Source organism: Ursus arctos, unplaced genomic scaffold (assembly GCF_023065955.2).
Source record: "Ursus arctos isolate Adak ecotype North America unplaced genomic scaffold, UrsArc2.0 scaffold_28, whole genome shotgun sequence".
In the NCBI taxonomy this organism is placed as follows: domain Eukaryota; kingdom Metazoa; phylum Chordata; class Mammalia; order Carnivora; family Ursidae; genus Ursus; species Ursus arctos.
In genome coordinates this window covers 21,100,937-21,123,845 of record NW_026622963.1, presented here as the reverse complement: position 1 = coordinate 21,123,845, position 22,909 = coordinate 21,100,937, and the positions used below count along the sequence as shown (strand labels likewise).

General features: G+C 41.7%; 1 protein-coding gene across 1 annotated transcript in view; it reads left to right on the top strand.

Annotated features, from left to right (window-relative positions):
* ASB7 (ankyrin repeat and SOCS box containing 7) overlaps positions 1 to 22,909 on the top strand; it is a 49,807-nt gene that overhangs the window by 12,349 nt on the left and 14,549 nt on the right. The window contains exon 5 of the mRNA XM_026510347.4: positions 18,776 to 19,381. Within this exon, the coding sequence (XP_026366132.1) occupies positions 18,776 to 19,381 (606 nt within the window). The remainder of the gene's footprint in view (positions 1 to 18,775; positions 19,382 to 22,909) is intronic.

Below are 22,909 nucleotides of genomic sequence, written 5' to 3'. Positions count from 1 at the left end.
CCTATGCCTTACAATTCACCCATTTAAAATGTGCATACAGTTCAGTGGCTTTTAGTATATTTATAGTTGGCCATCCATCACCACAAGTTATTTTAGAACATTTTCATTACCTCAAAAAAACCCTGCGCCTGTTTTATATTAATACATGTAGATTTACTCTGTTCTTTTTAGCTGCTAAATATAATATTTATTAGGATGGACAGACTATCATTTGTTTAAACCATTCTTTTTTTTTGAGAATGGCAGGAGATTTTATTTGTTGAGAACGTAATACGTACATACACGTGGTTAAAAACCAAACGAAAGGTATTCTGGACTGTTCAGTGAGGGGAAAATGCCTTCTTTTTAGAGCCCGTCCCTTAGTCCCCTTCCCGGAGGCAGTCTGTCTTACTGGCTTCTTTTGTGTCCCTGCAGAGATAATCTGTGCGTATAGGTGTACATAATTTTTCTATCCACCTTCTAGCCTGCTCCTTTTTCATTAATAGTCTGTTCTGCGTCTTGATTTTTTCACATAGCAGTTGAGCTAAGTGATAGTTCCTTGTCATTGTATTGACACTTTCAGATTCTGTTGAACGGATGTAATTTCTTTGAACTTACCCCATTGTTGGACATTCTGATTTTTCATTTTTCTGCTACTAGAAACCATATTACGGAAAATGTCTTTGACTCTTTTTTTTTTTTTTAAACATATGTGAGAGTTTATCTCTTGGACAATTCCCAGAAGTGCAGCTGCCAAATCAAAGGGATTTTAAATATGTATATATATGTATATATATATATATATATATATATATATATATATTTATATATAGATTTTTGACAAATAGTCTTCCAAAGAAGGTTAGGATGGCCCTGACCTTACTGACCAGGTGGGATGGTGCCTGTTCCCCCGCCATTGTCAGGAATCTGTCACCAGATGGTTTGTACTTCCTCTCTGTGATTTGCTGGCCTCTCTTTCTCACTCTCTTTTTTTTCCCCCAGGAATGACATTTGAGTAACAAAACATTGCAAGACTGGGATGCTTTGCTGGTCCTTTTCTTTTTCTTTTCTTTTTTTTTAAGATTTTATTTATTTATTTGACAGAGAGACAGCCAGTGAGAGAGGGAACACAAGCAGGGGGAGTGGGAGAGGAAGAAGCAGGCTCCCAGCAGAGCAGGGAGCCTGATGCGGGGCTCGATCCCAGGACCCTGGTATCACACCCTGAGCCGAAGTTAGATGCTTAATGACTGAGCCACCCAGGCACCCCTGCTGGTCCTTTTCTTACTGATTTGTAGGAATTGTCAATATATTCTCTGTTAGATTTACGTTGCACCAGTTGTCTCTAAGTTTTTAGCTTTTTCACATTCGTGAGGTCATGTTGGTTGTTGGGCAGAAGTCTGCATTTTAACGTAGGTGAATTTTATTTTTCTTTTGCCTTAAATGGTTTGTGCTATTTTGTATCTTGTACATCATACCCAAAGGTCATTATTTGCCTGTATTTTCTTCTAAAAAATTTTTGTGGCATTTAGGTCTTTAATCTGTCCAGAATTGGTTTTGGTGTATAGTAGGAGATGGTTAGGTACAATTTCATATTTTTTCCCCATAAAGGTAACCTAAATCATCCCTTCTGTCCCCATTGCTATGTCCTGCCAGCTCAGATATAAAGTCTTCATGTATGTGTGGTTCCACTGCGTCTAGTGTCTGTTGGTGGAACCCTGAGTCCCTATAATACTGTTGTAATTAATATCGCTCTATGATAAGTTTTGATTTCCTGGAGGGTGGGGTGGAGGGAGGGCGTCAAATCTCCTCTCCTTGTTCTTTAAGGATGTCTTGGCCAGTCTTAGCCCTTTACATTTTCGTATGACATTTTAAAACAACAGAATTAAATATTTTGGAGAAGCCTCTAATTTGTTCTTAGATAGCACCTTTTACTCACTTCTGTTACCCTAAACAGAATTAGGAGGTTTGGGACAAATTTTTTTCCTAGCACATTATGTATCAACTTGGAAACATCGACAGGACAAGGAACTTCCTCCTCCCCTGTCCCTTTGGACACACGTAATGCTTTGGGTGCTCTGTGTTTAGTTGAGGCCTGCCTTCTAACCTCAAGACCAGTGTGTCCTGCTGGCTGTCAAGCCTCTGTACATTCATGGCTCACACCACAGCCTGTTAGGCCAGCAATTTAGAAATGGCCCTTGACTTTTTTCCTCCTGAATAGTTGCCATATCTTCTCATTTCTTCTCATTGGAGGCACTGCCCTACCTCTGGGGAAGGGAACCTTGTTCCTCACCAGGACCACAATGCTCTTCTCCATCCCTACTTCCAGTCTTGACCAGTCTCAGAACAGAGTGACCTGTATGATAAAAAATGAAAATTCAGATATTTCCTTTTTAAAATCCATCCCTGAAAGTTTTCCACGTCTCTTAGGGTAATAGTCGAAGCCCTTCCTGTGATCTACATGGCCTGGCAACGTCTGGCCCCCTGCAGTATCTTTCTAGCTTCATCTTTGAGCCGCAGCCCCTCTGAGTTCATTCCCTTTAGTGGAGCTCAGAGGCCTGTGCGCAGGACCTGCTGAGTCCCCCAGCTCCCCCCACTGCTGCCACCCTCACCTCGTTCCCCCCCACTTCTCTGTCACACCCCTTTCTCAGGAATCTCTTGCCATCCAGATGCGTTATGGGACGTTATTCTCTGTACCTTTTTATTGCAGCTCCTGTCAAAAGCCGAATGATTTATTCTTGTAGTATTCTGTTTAACTCCTGTTCTTCTGGAGCTTCTGAGAGTAGAACCCATATCTGGTTTGTTCTCAGTGAGAGAGCGAGGAGACAAATGTCAGCTATCTAAAAGAATTGCTCCCCAGCCTTACGGAGACAAGACGAATCCTTTCTTGAAAAATAGTGATTGAACATGGGCCAGCCTCGTGGTGGGGTAAGAAAAGTGCTTGACTTCGTCACACCTGCTCGTTACCTGAAACCGCAGTTTCCTCAAGAGCTTGAAAATTTCCAGTCAGATTGGCCCCTAATATAGCTTCTTTTGTGATGGATTTTGAGGTGAAATGAAGTCAGATTCAAAAGGGTAAGTGAGCAAAATAACCCATAGGAAATAAAGGTTCACTTTCTTCCCCCCTTTTACCCTCCCATTCCCATGAGAGTGGAGGGAGGATTCATATAGACAGATGAGGTGATTCATATAGATAGAGGATTCATATATATCCATATAGATATATGAGGACCAGTTGGTCCTGTATAAATCACTTATTCATATATTGATTCAGCAAATATTTATTGAGCACCTACCATATGCCAGGATCTGGGCCAGGCACTGAGATACAGAATGAGCAAACATTGTGCTAGCCGTCTGGCACTTCATAGACTAGTGGGTGGATAGATTTATAGCTAGCATTTATTGAGCACTTAGTACTAGCCTGATTCTTCACAGCCGTTCTATGAGGGTCAGTAGTAGTTTTTCCATTGAGAAAATGGAGCCAAAGGATGGGAAGTAATTTTCCCAAGGCCATTCACCCCATAACTACTGAGCTGGGATTCAGACCCATGGTCTTAACCATGATTCTCTATGGCCTGTAAGGCGACAGTGTAGTTCCAACAGAGCGAGCTAAGTGCCACATGTAAAAGGTCCCCACTGTGGCAGGGTTGGAGGTGGGGGCAGCGGTGAAGGAAGTTTCCTAGCGAGAGCATAGTTTGACGTGAGAGCTTGAAAGGCGAGGCAGGGATGGGGCACTGGAAGGATAGCGATGTGCGATTATTTGAAGCGCATAGGACGCTGAGTATGAAGGGTAGAAGAAGAAAGGGAACACGTTTTAGGAACTGAGAAAAGTTCAGTATGAGTAGATCATATCCAAAATTGATTCTAGGGACTGTGGTGAGCCATTTGACAGGAGCGGCAGAGACAGATTTGTGTTTTAGCAAGCTCACTGGCGATAGTATGTGGTCTTAGGGAAAGAGCCTGGGACCTCAGGCAAGAGCGAGTGGGTACCTGCTGCCTGATCGGGACTGTGATCTCACTTTCCTACACCCCACCCTGAACACATATTTATTGAGCACCTGCTGTGTGTCATCGTTCTGAGGGCTGGGAATACAATGACACGTAAAGTCCCTGCTGTCATGGCACACTTCTGAGTGGAGGAAATTGACAGTGAAGTGTACAGCGTCAGGCGGTGCTGAGCACTGTGAAGAAAGACAAAGCAGAGAAGGGATCAAGAGGTACAGGATTTTGTTTTAAAGGAGTTATTTAGGGAAGGCTTCCAGTGTGCCCTTGGAGTTGAGCCCTGGAAGAAAGGAAGACCCAACCATGGGAGTATCTGGGAGAAAAGTGTTGACGGTAAAGGGACCAGGCAAGCGCTGCACACCCTGTGGGATGGGAACATACGTGGCACTTTGAAGAAAAAGCCAGGAGGACGACAGCAAGAGCAGAGCCATGGGAGAGAGGGCCGACCGTGCTGAAGAGATGATCTGACCAGCTGACGTGGTCCATAGGTCCTTGAAGGTGCCAGAGACTTTGAACTTTGTCCCCACTGAGAATGGAAAACTATCGCAGGCTTCTCAAAGAATGAGGAGAACTTACTGAGGGGCTCACTCTGGCTTGAGGAAGCTGGAGTGTAGAGGAGCAAAGGCTAAACGGGAAAACGTGTCAGGAAGCTTTGGAATAGTTCGAGTGAGAGATGCTAGTGGCGCAGTGTAGACAGTAGCCGTCCTGTGTTGAGAAGTGGGCAGATTCTGGGTAGGTTTTGTAAGGGGAGCCAACAGGCTTTACTAGTAGATGGACTGGACACGCAGGGGCAGGGAGAAGGTCCAGATAACAGACATTTGGGGCCTGAGGGAGAAAGGGGTTGCTGTTGGTTGAAGGAGCAGGGGAAAGTTAACCAAATGCAATTAAAAAAAAAACAAACCAGGACAGAGATGTTTAGTAAGACCACTCGCCACTGTTAAATCTGCACAGTAAAACCACCACCGAGTGATCACACGGTGCTAACAAAACTCAGAGATAACAGGCTGTGTGTGACGGTGCTGTGGCGCCCGCGGTGTGACCACGGGAAGCCTGGTCAGGAGGCGGCTATGGGAAGCCACACTGGTTGCTGCTGGGGGAGGAACCCAGTTTCAGTGGGAAAATGAGCGAGTTTGACTTGGTTAGCTGATACCGTCTATACTCCAAAACGGGAACAAATAAAAAAGGGAGGCCCTCTTTCTTGTTTAAGCCTGGGCCCTCCATGGCGGCTGTTTACGTTTCCATGAAATACAAGAATTCAGTGCTGCAGGCAGAGCAGCCATGTTTCAAGGGCTCAGTAGCTACATGTTAACCAGTAGCTACCATGGTAGACCTCACAGATGCGAAACATAAGCTTGTGCAGATAAATTACATTTTGCTGCTTTGCAGGCATACCCTGGAGATGTAGCAGGTCCCCTTCCAGACCACAGCAAATAAAGTGAACATCACAGTAAAGCAAGTCAGTGGATTTTTGGTTTCCCAGTGCGTATAAGAATTATGTTTACACTGGACCGTAGTCTGTTAAGGATGCAGTAGCATTAGGGTTAAAAAGTAATACATACCTTTCTTTTTAAAGATTTATTTATTTATTTTAGAGAGAGAATGTGGGCCAGCAGGGGGAGGGGCAGAGGGAGAGGGAGAGGATCTCCAGTAGACTCCCTGCGGAGCACAGAGCCCAATACAGGCCTTGATCTCATGAACCTGAGATCATGACCGGAGCCAAAATCAAGAGTCACTTAATCGATTGAGCCACTCAGGTGCCCCTAAATAAATATAAATATATATATATATATCTTAAGTAGAAAAGACTTTATTGCTAAATGCTAACCATTTTTGGAGCTTCAACCATCCCTAATCTTTTTGCTGGTGGAGGGTCTTGCCTCGATGTTGACGGCTGCCGACTGATCTGGGTGGTGGTCGTGAAGGCTGGGGTGGCTGTGGCGATTTCTTAAAATAAGACAGCAGTGACGTTTGCCACATCGATTGCCTCTTCCTTTCATGAGCCATTTCTCCATAGCACGTGATGCTGTTTGATAGCACTTTGCCCACAAGTCCTTTCGAAGTTGGAGTCAGTCCTCTCACACCCTGCGGCTGCTTTATCAACTAAGTTTCTGTGATATTCTAAATCCTTTGTTGTCATTTCAACAGTCTTCGCAGCATCTTCAGCAGGAATCGATTCCCTCTTAGGAAACCACTTTCTTTGCTCATCTCTAAGAAGCAACTCTTCATTCGTTTACGTTTGATCGTGAGATGCAGCAGCTCGGTCCCATCTTCAGGCTCCGCTTCTAGTTCAGGTTCTCCTGCTGTTTCCACCACATCTGTAGCTCCTTACTCCACTGGGGTCTCGAACCCCTCGAAGCCACCCGTAGGGAGGGGAATCAACTTGTTCCAAACTCCTGTTCGTGGTGATACCTTGACGTCTTCCTGTGAGTCACTACTATTCTTAGCGCCACGTAGAATGATGAAGGCTTTCTGGAAGGTTTTCAGTTTGCCTCGGTCCAGCGGAGGAATCACTTCCTGTGGCAGCTCGAGCCTTAGGAGATGTGTGTTAAGTGATAAGACTTGAAAGTTGAAATCACTCCTTGATCCATCAGCGGCAGAACGGAGCTTGTGTCAGCAGGCACGAAAACAACGTTAATCTCACTGTCCGTCTCTGTCCGAGCTCTTGGCTGACCAGTTACACTGTCAACAAGCAGTCGCATTTTGAAATGAATCTTTTTTTCTGAGCAGTAGGTTTCAACAGTGGGCTTAAATGGTCTGTAAACCCTGTTGTAAGCAGATGTGCTGTCATCCGGGCATTGTTGTTCCCTTTATGCAGCACAGGCAGAGTAATTCAGCATCATTCTTGAGGGCCCTGGGATTTTCCAAATGGTACGTGCCCCACCCCCCATTCCCCTCAAGTTAAAGTCACCAGCTGCACTGGCCCCTAACAAGAGTTGGCCTGTCTTTTGAAGCCAAGCTTCGACTTCTCCTCTCTAGCTCTGTTTGGTCCTAGATGGTATCTTCTTTCCATAGAAGGCAGTTTTGTTCACATTGACAATCTGGTTCGTGTATTCCCCATCATTAACTATCTTAGCTAGACCTTCTGGATAACAGGCTGCAGCTTCTCCATCAGCACCTGCTGCTTCACCTCGCACTCTGACATACGGAGACGGCTTCTTTCCTTAAACCTCACGAACCCACCTCTGCTAGCTTCAGACTTTCCGTCTGCAGCTTCCTCACCTCCTTCAGCCTTCACGGAACTGAAGAGAGTTAGGGCCTGGCTCTGGACGAGGTGTGGCTTGCAGGAATGTCGTGTCTGGTTTGATTTTCTAGCCAGACCACTGACACTTACTCCGTACCGGCAAGAAGGCTGTGTCACTTTCTGATCGTTTGTGCGGTCACTGGAGCAGCACTTTTAATTTCCTCCAAGAACTTGTGCTTTGCGTTCGCAGCTTGGCTGTTTGTCACCAGAGGCCTAGCTTTCAGCCCATCTTGGCTTTTGACTCACCTTCCTCGCTAAGCTTAATCATTTCTGGCTTTTGATTGAAAGGCAGAGACACATGGCACTTGCTTTCCCTTGAACACTTGGAGGCCATTGTAGGTTACTGATTGGCCTAATTTCAATATTGTTGTGTCTAAAGGAATCAGGAGGCTTGAGAGGGGGAGAGATGGGATAACGGCCAGTCATTATTCCTTAAGTTTCACTTCTTATGTGGGTACAGTTCATTGTGCCCCCAAACCATTACAACAGTAACATCAGAGATCACTGGTAACAGATCACCAGAATAAATAGAACAATAAGGAAAAGGTTTGAAATACTGTGAGAGTTGCCCACGTATGGTACAGAGGCATGAAGTGAGCAAATAGTGTTGGTAAAGTCGTACCGATAAACTTGGCCAATGATGCAGGTTTCCACACACCTTCCATGTGTAAAAAGTGCAGTAAAGCACAGCACAAACAAGGTACACCTGTGCTTTCAGACATCATGCTTCAAAATGAACACTTAGGGTTCTGTATTGTCCAGAAATATTAGCGTTTCTAAACACAAATGTGATGTATATAATAGTAGGTGTGTACAAATCCTGATGATCTTTCTAACCAGGTTAGTATGCTGTTGAAGTTATGCAGAGGAGTGATTCTAATAGTGGGAGTTATAAGGAACCCATTATTATCGTCTTCATTTTCCCATTTGGGCTCACTCTAAAAATTCTAAGATCATGTTGGACATTTTAAGAAAATAACATCAAGAGACCTGGTCTTGGGTGTGTTTATATCTTCAGAGTCAGTGTTCATGTAACTGACCTGAAGGGCAGTCAGCTGAAGCTCTAGAAGCTAAATCCGTAGAGCAAATCCCCATAGGAACCTGAGGAAAGCATCTCAGGGCTCCTCTTGATACAGCAGGTAAAATCCTCGTGGCGAAACACATGAAAGTAAGTTAGGGAGACAAGGGATGAATCAAGGAAATCTGTAGCAGTGTGGTGAGAAATTATTTTTAGCTTTTCAGCAATGAAAGATTTTGGCAATGATATCCCAAGTGTGATAAAACAGAAGTGTTAATTGTGGGAATTTATGAAAGCACTTGTAGCAAGCAGTTTAGAAGTATATATTAGATCCTTAGAATTGGGAGATCTTTTTGTCCAATAAATTGTCTTCTAATTAATTTATTCCAAGAAATCCGTCCTAAATGAAGGAGTTTTTTCTGTCTGAAAATTTCACCCCTCATTTCACAAAAATTTTGAAATTCTCATGCCCAGAGAAAAGATTATTAGACTATGATTACACTTACGTGTAATTTTTTAAAAGGTATGGAAGACAAGCTGTAAATCTGCCATCAGTGTTGAGAGTAGTTATCAGGGAATGCTGTTTTCTTTGCACTGCTGCTTTACTAAATTCGCAGTTTTTCATTAATGAAAAAATTTGTTTCTGGGTGAAATCCTGCTTGGAGACATTATACCATCTGACCTTCTGACTTTCTCTTCTGTGGTGAATTATTAGCAAAATTTCAAGCGATCATCTAGTTTGCTTTCCTCCACCATTGCCCCTCTTTCCTGCGTTAGTACAACATGACGCATAACTATGTTTTAGAACTCCAAGCAATGTCTGTTCCTGTGTAACTTGGCTAATTGCATTTGGTGCTTCCCAAAACTTTTTCAAGAGTAATCACATGTATAGTAAACTAGGGTCTGGTGCTTATACGTGTGTTTTCCTGATTTTAGGATTTTGCTTTTAAATACAAATGAGATGCATATAATATAATAGTACATTTGTATAAATCCTGTTTATGATCAGGTTAGTGTATGTTCCAATCCTTAGACCAACCAGTAAAAAACAAAACAAAACAATAATGTAAAGATGTATAGCTAAAAAGTCAATAGAGACATTAAAATGGAATGCTAAAAAATGGTCTAATAGTACAAAAAAGGCAGTAATAAAGGAAAGAAGGGGAACAATAGAGGAAACAAATGGAAAACAAGTAATAAAATGGTAAATCTCAACTCAATTATAGCAATAATTATATTAAACATTAACGGACAAAACACTCCAGGTAAAAGCTAGCAATTGCCTAAAAGGGGTAGACAAGACTCAATTATATGCTGCCTACAAGAGATATGCTTTAAGTATAGAGAGACAGAGAGGTTGAAAGTAGATAAATGGGTAACGATATACCGTGCAAATGGTAATTAAGAGAAGGCCAGAGTGGCTATATTAATAACATATAAAATCTATTTTAAGACATAAACTATTACCAGGACTAAAGAAAGACAGTGACAGATGGGACAGTTCATCAGGAGGAATGCAGGTCATAGGACGTGTACACAATAAGAGATCCCAATTTGAGGCAAAAAATTGATAAAGGGAAAAGTGGACACCTTCACAATCATAACTGAAAATTTTAACATCTCTCAGCAATTGATAGAACAACTAGATAAAGAAATCAATAACTAGAGAAAATCTGAAAAATATCAAGCTCATTTATTTGGTATTTTTGAAAATTGCACCCAGCACCTTCAGAATATACATTTTTTTTTCATGTGTACATGATAAAACAGCAGGATAAACTATATGCTGGCAAAAAAGTCTTAGTAAATTTTATGAAATTATAAGATTTGTTCTCTGACTACAGTGGAATTTTATTCAAATATCTAGGATAGCCTCAGATGTCTGGAAATAGTGTTTTGAACTGAATGCTAATGAAAATACAGTGTATCAAGATTTATGGGATGTATTAGAGCGGTGTTTAGAGAGAAATTTATAACTTTAAGATGCCTATAGTAGAAAAGAATGATTTTAAATCAGTTATCTAAATTTTACTGTAAGAAACTTGAATAAGAAGAAATTGAACCCAAAGTGGCTGCCCCCATCTGCCCTTCCTGTCCCCCAGCAGCCTCTGCGGCAATTATCACGAGAGCCGACACTCTCCTTGCTGCCAGTGGGCTGACCTGCTTTTGGAGCTCAGTGAAAATGCCCTATGCCTGGAGCATAGTTGAAAATAACAGTGGTGTCAGTTTAGGTGGCAAACGATCTGGAAAGGCCAACAACACAGCTGCCTGAGGCTGTGATACTGTTTGGGGCAAGCAACACAGCACCCTCACATTTAATAGGAGACCTGGAGAAGGAGACAGCCGTTGGGGCTCATTAAGCTTCTGTGTATTCCTGGGAATTTGGAAGGCTCCATGCATGCTTAAGAAAGACCAGAGGGGACCCCAGTTATCTATTCATCTCTGACTGAACCTGAGAGCAGGGAATGAGAGCTGGGGTACACCTCAACCTGTACACATACCACCTTGGCAAAGTGTGGGAGCCTTGCTGGTACAACCTCTGTCCAGTTATTGGTCAAAAATAGTTATTTTGACCAAGCATCAATTATTCTTAGGAGTGGCCCCTAGAAGCCAGGATTTAATATTAACAACTAAGCAGAGACATAAATGGCTGCATACTGCTGAGGAGACAGATTTTGTATAATTAGTCTGAACATTTCACTAAAACAAATAGCAGCAGCATTCCACCCCATCCTCACTTTTAAGGTGTTCCTCATTAATCCAGGGTTGCTACAGTATCACCTAAAATCTTCAGTTTTCACAGAAATTGTGAGACATGCCTAAGACACGGGACTGTATAGCTCATACACAGGAAATAAAACCAGCTAATAGAAAGTGTCTCTGAAGGGGCCCAGAAGCTTTACTTAGTTAGCAAAATTTCAGAGCAGCTATTATGTGTTCAAAGAACTAAGTCCAGGGGCGTCTGGGTGGCACAGGGGTTGAGCGTCTGCCTTCGGCTCAGGGCGTGATCCCGGCGTTACGGGATCGAGCCCCACATCAGGCTCCTCTGCTGTGAGCGTGCTTCTTCCTCTCCCACTCCCCCTGCTTGTGTTCCCTCTCTCGCTGGCTGTCTCTATCTCTGTCAAATAAATAAATAAAATCTTAAAAAAAAAAAAAAAAAAAAGAACTAAGTCCAGAGAATTAAAGGAAAACGTGATGACAGTGATTCATCATAGAAGCTAGCAGTAAAGAGAATTTACATATATGTGAATATATGTGTGTGTCCCTAATAGAAATTCTCCAGTTGAAAGTACAGTAATGAAAATGAGAAATTCATTATAGTAATTAACGGCAGATTTTTTTTTTAAGATTTTATTTATTTATTCGACAGAGATAGAGACAGCCAGCGAGAGAGGGAACACAAGCAGGGGGAGTGGGAGAGGAAGAAGCAGGCTCATAGCGGAGGAGCCTGATGTGGGGCTCGATCCCATAACGCCGGGATCACGCCCTGAGCTGAAGGCAGATGCTTAACCGCTGTGCCACCCAGGCGCCCCAACAGCAGATTTGAACTGACAGAGGAAATTGGTGACTTTGAAAATTGATTAATAGATATTATTCAGTCTGAGGAACATATAGAAAAAAAGAACTAAAAAAAAAAAAATAGAGCCCATAGACCTGTGGGACATTATCAGTAATACTGACGCATGCATGACGCCTAATGGGAGAGCCAGAAAAGAGAGGAGAGAGAGAAAGAGGCAGAAGAAAATATTTGAAGATATAATGGCCATAACTTCCCATATTTGATGAAAAATACTAAACTGCACATTTGAAAATTTTGGTGAACTCTGAGTAGGATAAACTCATCTATACACAGAATAGTCAAACTGTGGGAAGCCAAAAACAAAAAGAAAATCTTGGAAGCACCTAGAGAAGTAACTCATTATATGTAAGAATTCCTTGATAAGTTTAACAGCTCATTTCTCGTAAGAAACAACAGTGACCAGAAGGCAGTGGGATGACATATTCTAATTGCCAAAAACAAACTGTCAGTCGAGAAGTTTGTATCTAGCAAAACCGTCCTTCGTTTTTCATACAAAAAATAAAGATCACTGGTAAAAGTAATTACTCAGGTACATCTAAAAAACAGTGTATTTATTTCTATTGCAGTGTAACAAATCACACTGGCATATGGCTTAATACAACACACATTTATTACCCTATACTTTTAAGGTGTTGGCCAGGGTGTTCTCATCTGTAGGCTAGACTGGAGAAAAATTTGCTTCCAAGCTCACTCAGGTTGTTACCAGGTTAGTTTCCTTGGGCTTATAGGACTAAGGGCTTCAGCTTCTTGCGAGCCCTTGGCTAGAGGTTCCTATGGTTTCTAGAGATTACCTGCAGATTCTTGTCCCATGGGCTTTCCCACCAGTGTTCCTTACCTCATCAAGTCAGCCACGAGAGTCGCATGGCAGATCCGCCAGCAAGCTGGAACCTCATATAACAGAACACCATCACAGTAGTGGTAGTTCATCACCTTTGCCGAATTCTCTTGTGTTCGAAGGAGGTCACTGGTCCTGCTTAACACTCAAGGGGAGAGGTACACAAAGGCATGGACATGAAGAGGCAGGGATTATGGGGGGGGCCCCCTTAGAATCATTCTGCCATTGACAGAATAAATATATTTTCCCCATTTTCATCTCTTAGAGACAACAACATAAAACAAGTATAAAACTGCTGTTGGGGGCGCCTGGGTGGCTAGTTGGTGAAGTGTCTGCCTTCAGCTCAGGTCATGAACCTCGAGTCCTGGGATTGAGCCTCGCTTTGGGCTCCCTGCCCAGCAGGGAGTCTGCTTCTCCCTCTGCCCCTCACCTCGCTTGTTCTCTCTCTCCCTCTTGCTCTTTGTCTCTCAAATAAATACAATCTTCTAAAAAATATATCTGTATAAAGATGTAATATATATGACAGTAGTGGCACAAAGAAGGGAAGCAGAAAGGGGGCTGTATTAGAACAGTTTCTATATACTGCTGGAATTAAACCCAAAGTAAGAATAGGAATGAATGATAAAGAGGAAAGAAATCAGTGAGATTGAAAACGGGCAAATGATGGAGAAAATTGATGAAACAAAAAAAGCAAAAATTGGCTCTTTGAGAAGATCAACAAAATTGATAAATCTCCAGCCAGACTGATGAAGAAGGCAAGAGAAAAAAAAACACATAACCAGTACTAAGCGTGGGAAAACTGTTTTACAGATACTATAGACATTAAAAGGGCAATAGGAATGTAACAAACACCTTTTTGCCATTTAGAAGAAATGGACCAATTCCTGGAAAGACAAATTGCCAAAACTGACCCAAGGAGAAATAAAACAATTGAACAGCCCTATATGAAAGAAATTTAGTTCATAATTAACACTTTTCATTAAGAAAACTTTAGGCCCAGTTGCCTTCTCTGTTGTATTATTTCAAATATTGCAAGAATAAACAATAACAGCGCTACCCAAATCTTTGAGGGAACACTTCCAAACTGCGTAAGGCTTGCGGTGCCCTGATACAAAACCAAATAGACATTGAAAGAAGTGAAAACTACGTACTAGTACCCTTCGTGACGATCGATACAAAAATCCTTGACAAAAACCAACAAATCTAATCCATCAGTGTACAAAAAGAGAATATGATATCATGGCCAAGTACTGTTTATCCCAGGAATGCAAGGTTTAAGATTTGAAAATCAACATGGTGATTTACATTATTAATGGAATAAAAGTATAAATACCAAGTGGTCATTTCAGTAGATGCAGAAGAGACATGTGACCATATAAAATACCCATTTATCATAAAGAGTCAGCAAACCAGAAGCAGAAGATAACTTCCAAAATCTAAGGAAAGCCACCTAGGAAAAACTGCAACATGCGTCATAGTAAATGGTGAACTGCTGAATCCTTTCCCTCTGAGATCAGGAACAAGGCAAGAGTATGTGCTTTTATCATTTTACACTTACTTAAGTAAGAGCCCTGTGGATTGGAAAGGAAGAAGTGAAGCTGTCTTTTATTTGCAGACAATGTAATTGTGTACATAGACTAGCATAAGAAGTCTACAAAAATGTGCTTGAACTAAAATGTGAATTTAGCTAGTGAATTTACACAGCTCAGTATACAATCAACTTTATTTCTCTGTATCAGCAGTTAATAATTAGAAAACGAAATTTTAAAACAAGTCGTTATTATAATGACAAAACTTAAAATATTTAGTAATGTAATGAAAGATATGCAAGACCTGTACACTGAAAAGTACAAAACATTGCTGAGGGAAATTAAAGAAGACCTAAATAAATAGATATTCTTTGTTCATGTTTGGAAGAATCAATATTATTTAGAGTATTTGGGGATGGTTTCCATTTTTTGAGTCGATGGAGCTCCAGTCAAAATCCCACAGGTTTGTTCGAAGAGATTGACAAGTTGATTCTAAAATTTATTGACCAAAACAGTTTTTTTTTTTTAAAGATTTTATTTATTTATTCGACAGAGATAGAGACAGCCAGCGAGAGAGGGAACACAAGCAGGGGGAGTGGGAGAGGAAGAAGCAGGCTCATAGCGGAGGAGCCTGATGTGGGGCTCGATCCCAGAACTCCGGGATCACGCCCTGAGCCGAAGGCAGACGCTTAACCGCTGTGCCACCCAGGCGCCCCAAACCAAAACTGTTTTTAAAAAGGTTTGAGGATATATACTACCCACTGTAAAGCTAAAGTAATCAGGACAATCCACTATTGGCGTATGGATACACTTTTCGGTCAATAGAACAGAAGAGAGTTTGGGAATAGACCCACACTTGTATAGTAAATTGATTTTCGACCGTGGCACATAAATCCTTGGGAAAAAGCTAGTCTTTACAACAAATTGTGCTGGGCAACTAGATATCTGAATGGAATAATGAACCTTGATCTGATCTCACTTTACACAAATCAACTAACAATAAGTCATTATCCTAAATGTAAGAGTTAAAAATATAAAACTTCTAGAAGAAAACACAAATTCTAGGTGACAGTATGTGGGCAAAGATTTCATAAATGGGATACAAAAAGCACAAGCGATAAAAGACAAAAACAAGTTGACTTCCTCAGCATTTAAAAATTTTGCTCTTCAAAAAAAAGAAAATGAAAAGGCAATCAGGAGACTGGGAGAAAATATTTACAGAACATAGCTGACAAAGACGTGTACCCAGAATATATGCACAATTGAACTGTAAACTCAGTAATGAGAACAACAATCTGGTAAAAATGAGTAAGTAATTTCAACAGACACTGACAGAAGAAAATATATGAATAAGCCCAATATTACTAGTTATCAGGGTAATATAAAATGAAAACCTCACTGAGTTACTACTCTATACTCTCTGGACCAAGTGAAATTAAAATGACTGATGATGCCAGGTATTGGTGAAGTTGTAGAACTGTAACTCTCTCGTACAGTGTTGCTGGTGAGAGAATGTAATATCGTACAGCCACTTAGAAAAAGTGTGGCAATTTCTTAGGAAGTCAAATGTACACTCAATATATGACCCAGCAGTTCTTTCCTAGGAATTTACCCAAATGAAACGAAAACTACAGACTTTTATGTGAATATTCACAGCAGCCTCATTTATAATCGCCTCAAACTGGAAATAATGCAGTTCTCCATCTGCTGGTGAATCAATAAATAAATGTATATCCATATTATGGAATACTATTCAGCAATACAAAGGAATGAACTTTTGATACATATATACCAACAACGTGGGTGAATTTCAGAAACGTCATGCTAAGTGAAATCAGTCAAACACAAAAGTCGACGTACTGTATGATTTCACTTACATGGACTTCTAGAAGGGCAAAACTGTAGTGGTTGCCTGGGACCCACAGTCCGGGTAAGGAATTGACTGTAAAGAGACAGGAGGGAACTTTCTGAGGTGATGGGAATATGTTGCTTGTGGCGGTGGTTCCATGGCTGTCTACAGTTCATCAAAGTTAATCAACCTTGACACTCAAGATGGGTGAATTTTATTGTACCTCAATAAAGCAGTTGGAAAAAAAAGAAATCAGATTGGTAGAAAATATCTCTTTTATTTATATTTACTTTAAAAATTTTCAGTAGATTTTAATGAATTTCTTGAGACTATACTATAACTTGTTTAAAATAACTTGCACCTGCAAGCAGGCACAAGTGTGCGAAGGGGACAAAGTAACGAGGTGGCTGGGGCTCCTGTTAGTGTTCAGGGAAAGCTTTTCTGATCAAGGGACGTTTGAGCAGATAGAGATGAAGCGAATTCAGTTCAATCAAAGAAGTGTCTTCCCATGTGCCTTGTGCATCTCTTATTCAATTTATATCTAGGCGTTTTGCAGTTTCTGTTAATTACAAATGAGATCTTTTCCTTCTCTGTTGCGTTAGCTCTGATAATCCTTAAATTAATCTTTGCATCTTCATTTGTGTTCTGTCTCCCATTTGTTAATGCCTTGAGGACAGTAAGTATACAGACTTTATGCATTGCTAACTTACAGCTCTTCCTTCTCTGCTGTGTTTCCCGCATGTGCTCGGTTAATGCGTTTTCATGGTTTTTACTAGACTAAGCAGATCCTTGTTGTATCTGTTAATCTTTGTTTTTCCTAGCTCAGGATAGCACCAAAGTGCACGTAGCACCTAAAAAAGACCTAAAGTGGAAAACCAAAGATGCTGGTGCAATTTCTTGTAACATAATTTCAATCTTACTGTCAAATGGAGCGAGTATAGGATGCACGTAAGACGGTTTGCTGGCACCTTTAAAGACACCCCTGGTGGATTCAAAGGTGGGAGAAATGAAAGAAGGGATTCTTAAATCCGACAGATTAAGAAAGAAGTAGCTGATTGGTCAGGTATAGATTAGAAATGGAAGTCTTGGCAAGATTGATTGTTTCATTCGAATAGAAGGACTTCTTTTAGATGTCATGCCTGTCTTAGTTTCTGTGTAAGGGAGGAGATGCCCGGGACTTGAGGGCTCAACGTTAAGCTGTGAAAGTGAAACATTTGTTGTTCAAGTTTGTGCCTTACCAGTAGATGGCAGCAAAATGCTTTGTTTAAACATTCTTGCTTGCTTTTTTTTTTTTTAAGTCATATAATAAATAGGTAATGTATCTTTTTTTTTTTTTTTTTTTTTTTAAGCGAAGGCCAAGGCCTTCTTATTTTCTTTAAATGGTAATAGGACCACTGGGTTGTATCAGTTTATACTAAATGATTTTAGAAATTCAACTGATACAGCTTCCCTAAAAATGTTAACTTTTAACAGGTTTTGTTAGCAACTACGTCTTAATTGTATTTTTTATTCTTCTCAGTATTAATATTTTATATGTAGTTTTCTGCCTCATAGATTTTTCTAAGGGACCCAGCTGTCATCCTATAGTTAGGAACTGAAAATAACGTTTTAGTAAACAATACAGGAGTGTTTCAATCCTGTAACTTTGGAGGCTTTTTGTTTGTTTGGAAAACACTCATGAATTTCTCTCTTTCATGAACAAACCAGAAATTAAGGGTGACTTACAAGAAGAGAGCATTTTAATCCTAGGTAGTTAGGTCTGACCAATTTATTTTCACCTGAGATTGCCGGTCCGCAGGAAGTGACCTACATAATAGGGGGGAGCACTTCTTGCCCCTTTTCTGTCTACTGCCCGGGAAGGCCAGTGGGATGAGAGCTACACAGAACTAACTGACCCTTGGCTTCAGGAAAGATCGGGGCAGGTGACACAAGATGAGTCACACAGCAGATTGTCGCTTTTCTTCCTTTCCTTTCTCTCTTTCTTTCCAGAAATCAGCCCATTTAGGAGAGCGTTCTGGAACTGTTACAGAAAATATTTATACAGGGCTGAGGTTTCTCCCATTTTTCACACAACATGCTACTTAATTCTTAGAAACTCCAAAATTCTTATAAAACTAGGAATCCACAGAATAGTCTTTTATCTTATGAAAACATGATTTATCAAGATCACTTAACGTATATCTTACATGCTTTGGAATTTTCACAGACCACAGAAGATTTCTTTCTTTCTTTCTTTCTTTTTTTTTTTTTTTTACCTAATACACCCTAAAACAACACGGCCTGCCAGACCACAGTACATCCGTCCTTTAGAGCAGCAGATGTTGCTACACATGCTTCTCTTTAAGACCAAGAAGCACAAGAGAAAATAAAACAAAAAGTTCAAAACCAAAAAGAAACATGAAGCAGTATAGAGATGAGAGAGCTGAGTAGCCAAAAGCAGTTGGTTGAATTAGGATGGAGAGGGGCTGTGGCGATCTGAGCTCTCTGTTTTTGCTTAGCTTTTAAATACTCTGTAGGTCATTTTCGTCCTGTTAACCCAGGTTTGATGACTTTTACCAAAATTTATTTTCCGTGAGAACTACGCTTCAATTAAACTGAGAAAGAAGTACTTGATGTTCATTATAATCTTCAGTCATTTCACATTTTGTTTTTTGGAAATGGGTTTAAATGCTCTGTGCCGTGGTAGAGTTCACTGTTTTGTCTTCAAGTTTGCTAATGTTTTCATTTTGGTTTTAACCCTAGCCGATCCGACAGTTAAGGACTTGATCGGAGGCTTCACTGCTCTTCATTACGCAGCCATGCACGGCCGGGCCCGGATTGCACGCCTGATGTTAGAATCTGAATACAGGAGCGATATTATTAATGCCAAAAGCAATGATGGCTGGACTCCCCTCCATGTGGCTGCTCACTATGGTAGGGACTCATTTGTCCGACTCCTACTGGAGTTCAAGGCTGAGGTCGACCCGCTCAGTGATAAAGGCACCACCCCCCTTCAGCTCGCCATCATCCGAGAGAGGTCAAGCTGCGTGAAAATCCTCCTGGACCACAATGCCAACATCGACATCCAGAACGGTTTCCTCTTGCGATATGCTGTAATCAAAAGCAATCACTCTTATTGCCGAATGTTCCTTCAGAGAGGAGCAGACACAAACTTGGGTCGCTTAGAAGATGGACAGACTCCTTTACATTTGTCTGCCCTTAGGGATGATGTGCTTTGTGCACGGATGTTATATAACTATGGAGCGGACACAAACACAAGGAACTATGAAGGACAGACCCCATTGGCTGTTTCAATAAGTATTTCTGGAAGTAGTCGACCGTGTTTGGATTTCTTACAAGAAGTCACAAGTATGTAATTTAATTATTACTCTTATTGCATTTTTTAAGAAATTTTCATCTTCCGGGGGGGGTTCGGGTGTGTTCACAACTTAAAATGAGCAGATGCTAATGGTTCCTATCAATCCTGCTTATTAATAAGTTATTAATAATATGACTCAAGCCTTAGTCATCAGAAATAAAAAGAAAGTTCTGTATCACAAGATTTCATACAAACTCAGTTGTGTTGCTGAAGGTAATAGGGATAGATAGGCTGAGAGCGGAAGTGTAGGAAGGGACAGAGAAAGGAGAAATTGTTAAATTCACAAAGGTCTCTATTAGAACAAGGCGGTTCACTGGTCATACACATAGTCATTTGGGCTTTCATGGACTTCTGATTGGAGAATTAGAAGGAGAACATTGGACTTTAGGTTGCATAGCTGTGGAAGTGTCTTAGAACTGGTGCTTTATTGCTAAGCTGGTTCTCTAGCTTTTCTGGCTTCCCGTGATGTGACCCCACATAAGACGAACAGCAGTGTTACTGAGCGAGGGATGCCAGTAATGCAGGTTAAGGATGCCAGAGGTTGTTTTAAGAATTGTCATCAGTGGGAGATTTGGTACCACTGTCCCTGGCCCACATGGCTTCCACTTCAGACCTGTTTTGATATGGCCACTTCTTCTGAAAGCCTGGAAGTGTGTGACCTGCCTTGCGTGGTGGTACACATGTTCAAATTGTTTTTCTGGTAGGGATATTGGTCTGTGTGGATAGTTACCCTCTCTTCTCAGGTTTCCTCCGCAGAGTGTGCGTCTCAGAGCTCAACATCCACCCTGCAGCTCAAGTCGATAAAATATTTGATTTTGGCCTCTGCTGCACTCTTTCATGAATTCCCTTTTCCTCACCTGATTTTTCCCTTTCAGTCATTATCACGGAAGAATAAATACACTGTGGGTACCGGGTACTGAGGGGTGAGGAGTTGACTTGACCTTGTAAATAATGTACTCTCCTGCTTGGAACTGAACTTGGGAGTAGAAATCTTATGAACAGATGACGTGTAATTTAGATTTTGTGTGTTTATGAAGAGGAAAAGATGACATTGTTACCACTGTGTGTCTGCAGACCAAAGCCTAAAAAGAAACCACACTCAGGATCTAACTTGTGCTGTCCAGTTGGCCTGTCTGTGGCCATGGAATGGTCTGTCAGCGCTGTCCAGTATGGTAGCTGCTAGCCCTAGCCCCGTGTGGCTGTTGTACACGTGTTACGTGCTTAATGCCACTGAAGAACTGAATTTTTTTTACTTTTTTATTTTATTTTTTAATAATAATTTTTTATTACATTATGTTAGTCACCATATAGTACATCCCTAGAAGAACTGAATTTTTAATTTAACTGTATTAATTGAAATTTAGATGGCTACAAGTGCCTGGTGGCTCCTGTGTTCTACACGGATCTGTGTTTTGGGACCGGTGGGGGAGCGGTGTTTTGGGCTGACCGGTAGGTGGTCCCTTGAAGAAAGTTTTGAGGCACATGACATACCAAGAGGCGGGAGATGTCATGTGTGGTGTGGTTCCTCGGCAGCCTGCTCTGACTCTTCAGATCCAGGCCTCATCTTACGAAAAGTTTGCCGTGACATTTCGGGTGCTGGTTCTCTTAGCAAATTTTCTAGCAGTCTTCATTCATAGACTGGGAGGGGTGTTGGTGTTATGAGAGAGAATATTGCTCTTGAACTTGAGGTTAGGAATCTGTCATGGAAAAAGCCTGTGAAGTATCTCTTATTCTTTATACATTCTGAATATCTTTTTGTTGTGGCTGTCGTTTTTGTTTTGTTCTCACTAGAGACTCCTGGTTAAATTAGTGTGACTGCCTCAGCCCCTTAAGTATTTTGCTCAGTGGTTAAGGGCATCGACTAGAGCTAGGCTGCCCAAGCTCAAGCCCCAACTCTGCCACCTGTCACCTGTGACCTTGGGCAGGTTACGCAACTGCTCTGTGCCCCAGTGTCCTCATGGGAGCATTAAGATAGTATATCTATCTTATAGGCTTATTGTGTGGATGAAATGAGTTAATATTTATAATGCGCTTAAAACAGTGCCTGGCGCATTTTAAGTGCTATATGTTTTTTAAAATAAAATAAACGAGAGTGGATGAACAGCAAGGCCTGGCTTGCTACCAGTAGAGTGAAACCCTTAGATTCTTACTCTCGCCCAGCCTCCTGTTTTTCAGCTTGGTGGACTGTTGTGTGGTCTGCATATGGACACACAAAGAGGGATGGGAGGAGCCGCCCCTTTACCGCCAGACTCAGAGCAGCTGATTTCTAGCACAGGGCTGCTGGGGAGCAAGACTGTTGTGTTAAAAAAAAAGACTCCCAGGCACCTTTAAAATTAGGGGCAGATGGAAAGATGGACAGGGCTGCCTCTTTGTGTTTGAGCTCTCCTGCACACGGAGCAGAGCTGCGTACCTAGGAGGTCCTGAGGAAATGTGGGTCAGCTGGTTGACTACCCCAACAGCGTGGTTGGTGGCCAAGCACCCGCCATGTGCTTTTCAGACGCAAAGGGCATCCACCTTTTGAAGGCTGCAGTATCCTTTATGCTCAGGTGCCTCACCAAAACCCATTCCTTCTTGACTCGCCAGCAGTGTTTCCTGTCAAAAGCAAAGTTTCTGCTTCACCTGTGCCTCATTTATTAGATTTTCTTTTCCTAGTGAGTAATTATCTGCTAGAAGGACCAACGGTAGCCCATGGTTTTTGGAGCTCTCTACTGAGCTCTCTTGAAAACCAGAGTGAAAGAAGGTTGTGTAGTTCCGGGAGCATTAAGTCAAATCCACAAGCTCCTTCCGGCCTCCGTGACGCCATTGAGCACCAGAGCTCCAGGCACCGAGCTGTGGCTTCTAGTCTGAGAAGTCAGACTTCTGTAAGGATGGCAGAAATGCCACTTGGTGGGCTTTATTCAGGTCCATTCTCCTGTTCATTGCACCATCGTGACCGGAAGCAGTTTGTTGAAATGGTCAAGACAATTAGAATCCTAGAATCTAAAAGCTACTGTGACTTTTTAGAAAAATCGCCCTAATAGCTCTGATACACACTACATGCAAACAGCAGATCAAGTGATGTAGGTATGAAGTAGTATCTGCTGGTGCCTCGTTGATCACGGGTAGAGGGAGAAGCCACGGAGAGCTGCAGCCAGACTTCCAGAAACATCTGTTTTCTAGAAGGGATGGAACTCATATCGTCTCCTCCAGAAAGCCGGTCAAGGGAAGGAGCAGCTTCTTTGGGCCCTGGAACGACAAACACAGCAAAGAAGAGCCAAAGATCATACCTGAAGAATGCGGATCACCTTGCCGGAAGGAGAGATGTTTCCAGCCTAGAGAAGCGGGTTTTTGTTCTTTTAGTTCTTTTACTTCAAAGAATAATTGAGATAAATGGAACAACAGCAGAGATAACCGTGAAGGTGTGTCTGATCATGGGCAGAAATGGGAGGGAGGACAGTTCAGCAGACGTTCCAGGAGACGCGCATTTAGGGCTGAGGCCCTGGATAAGGAGCCTAACAGCCTTGCGCCAGGGCTGAGAC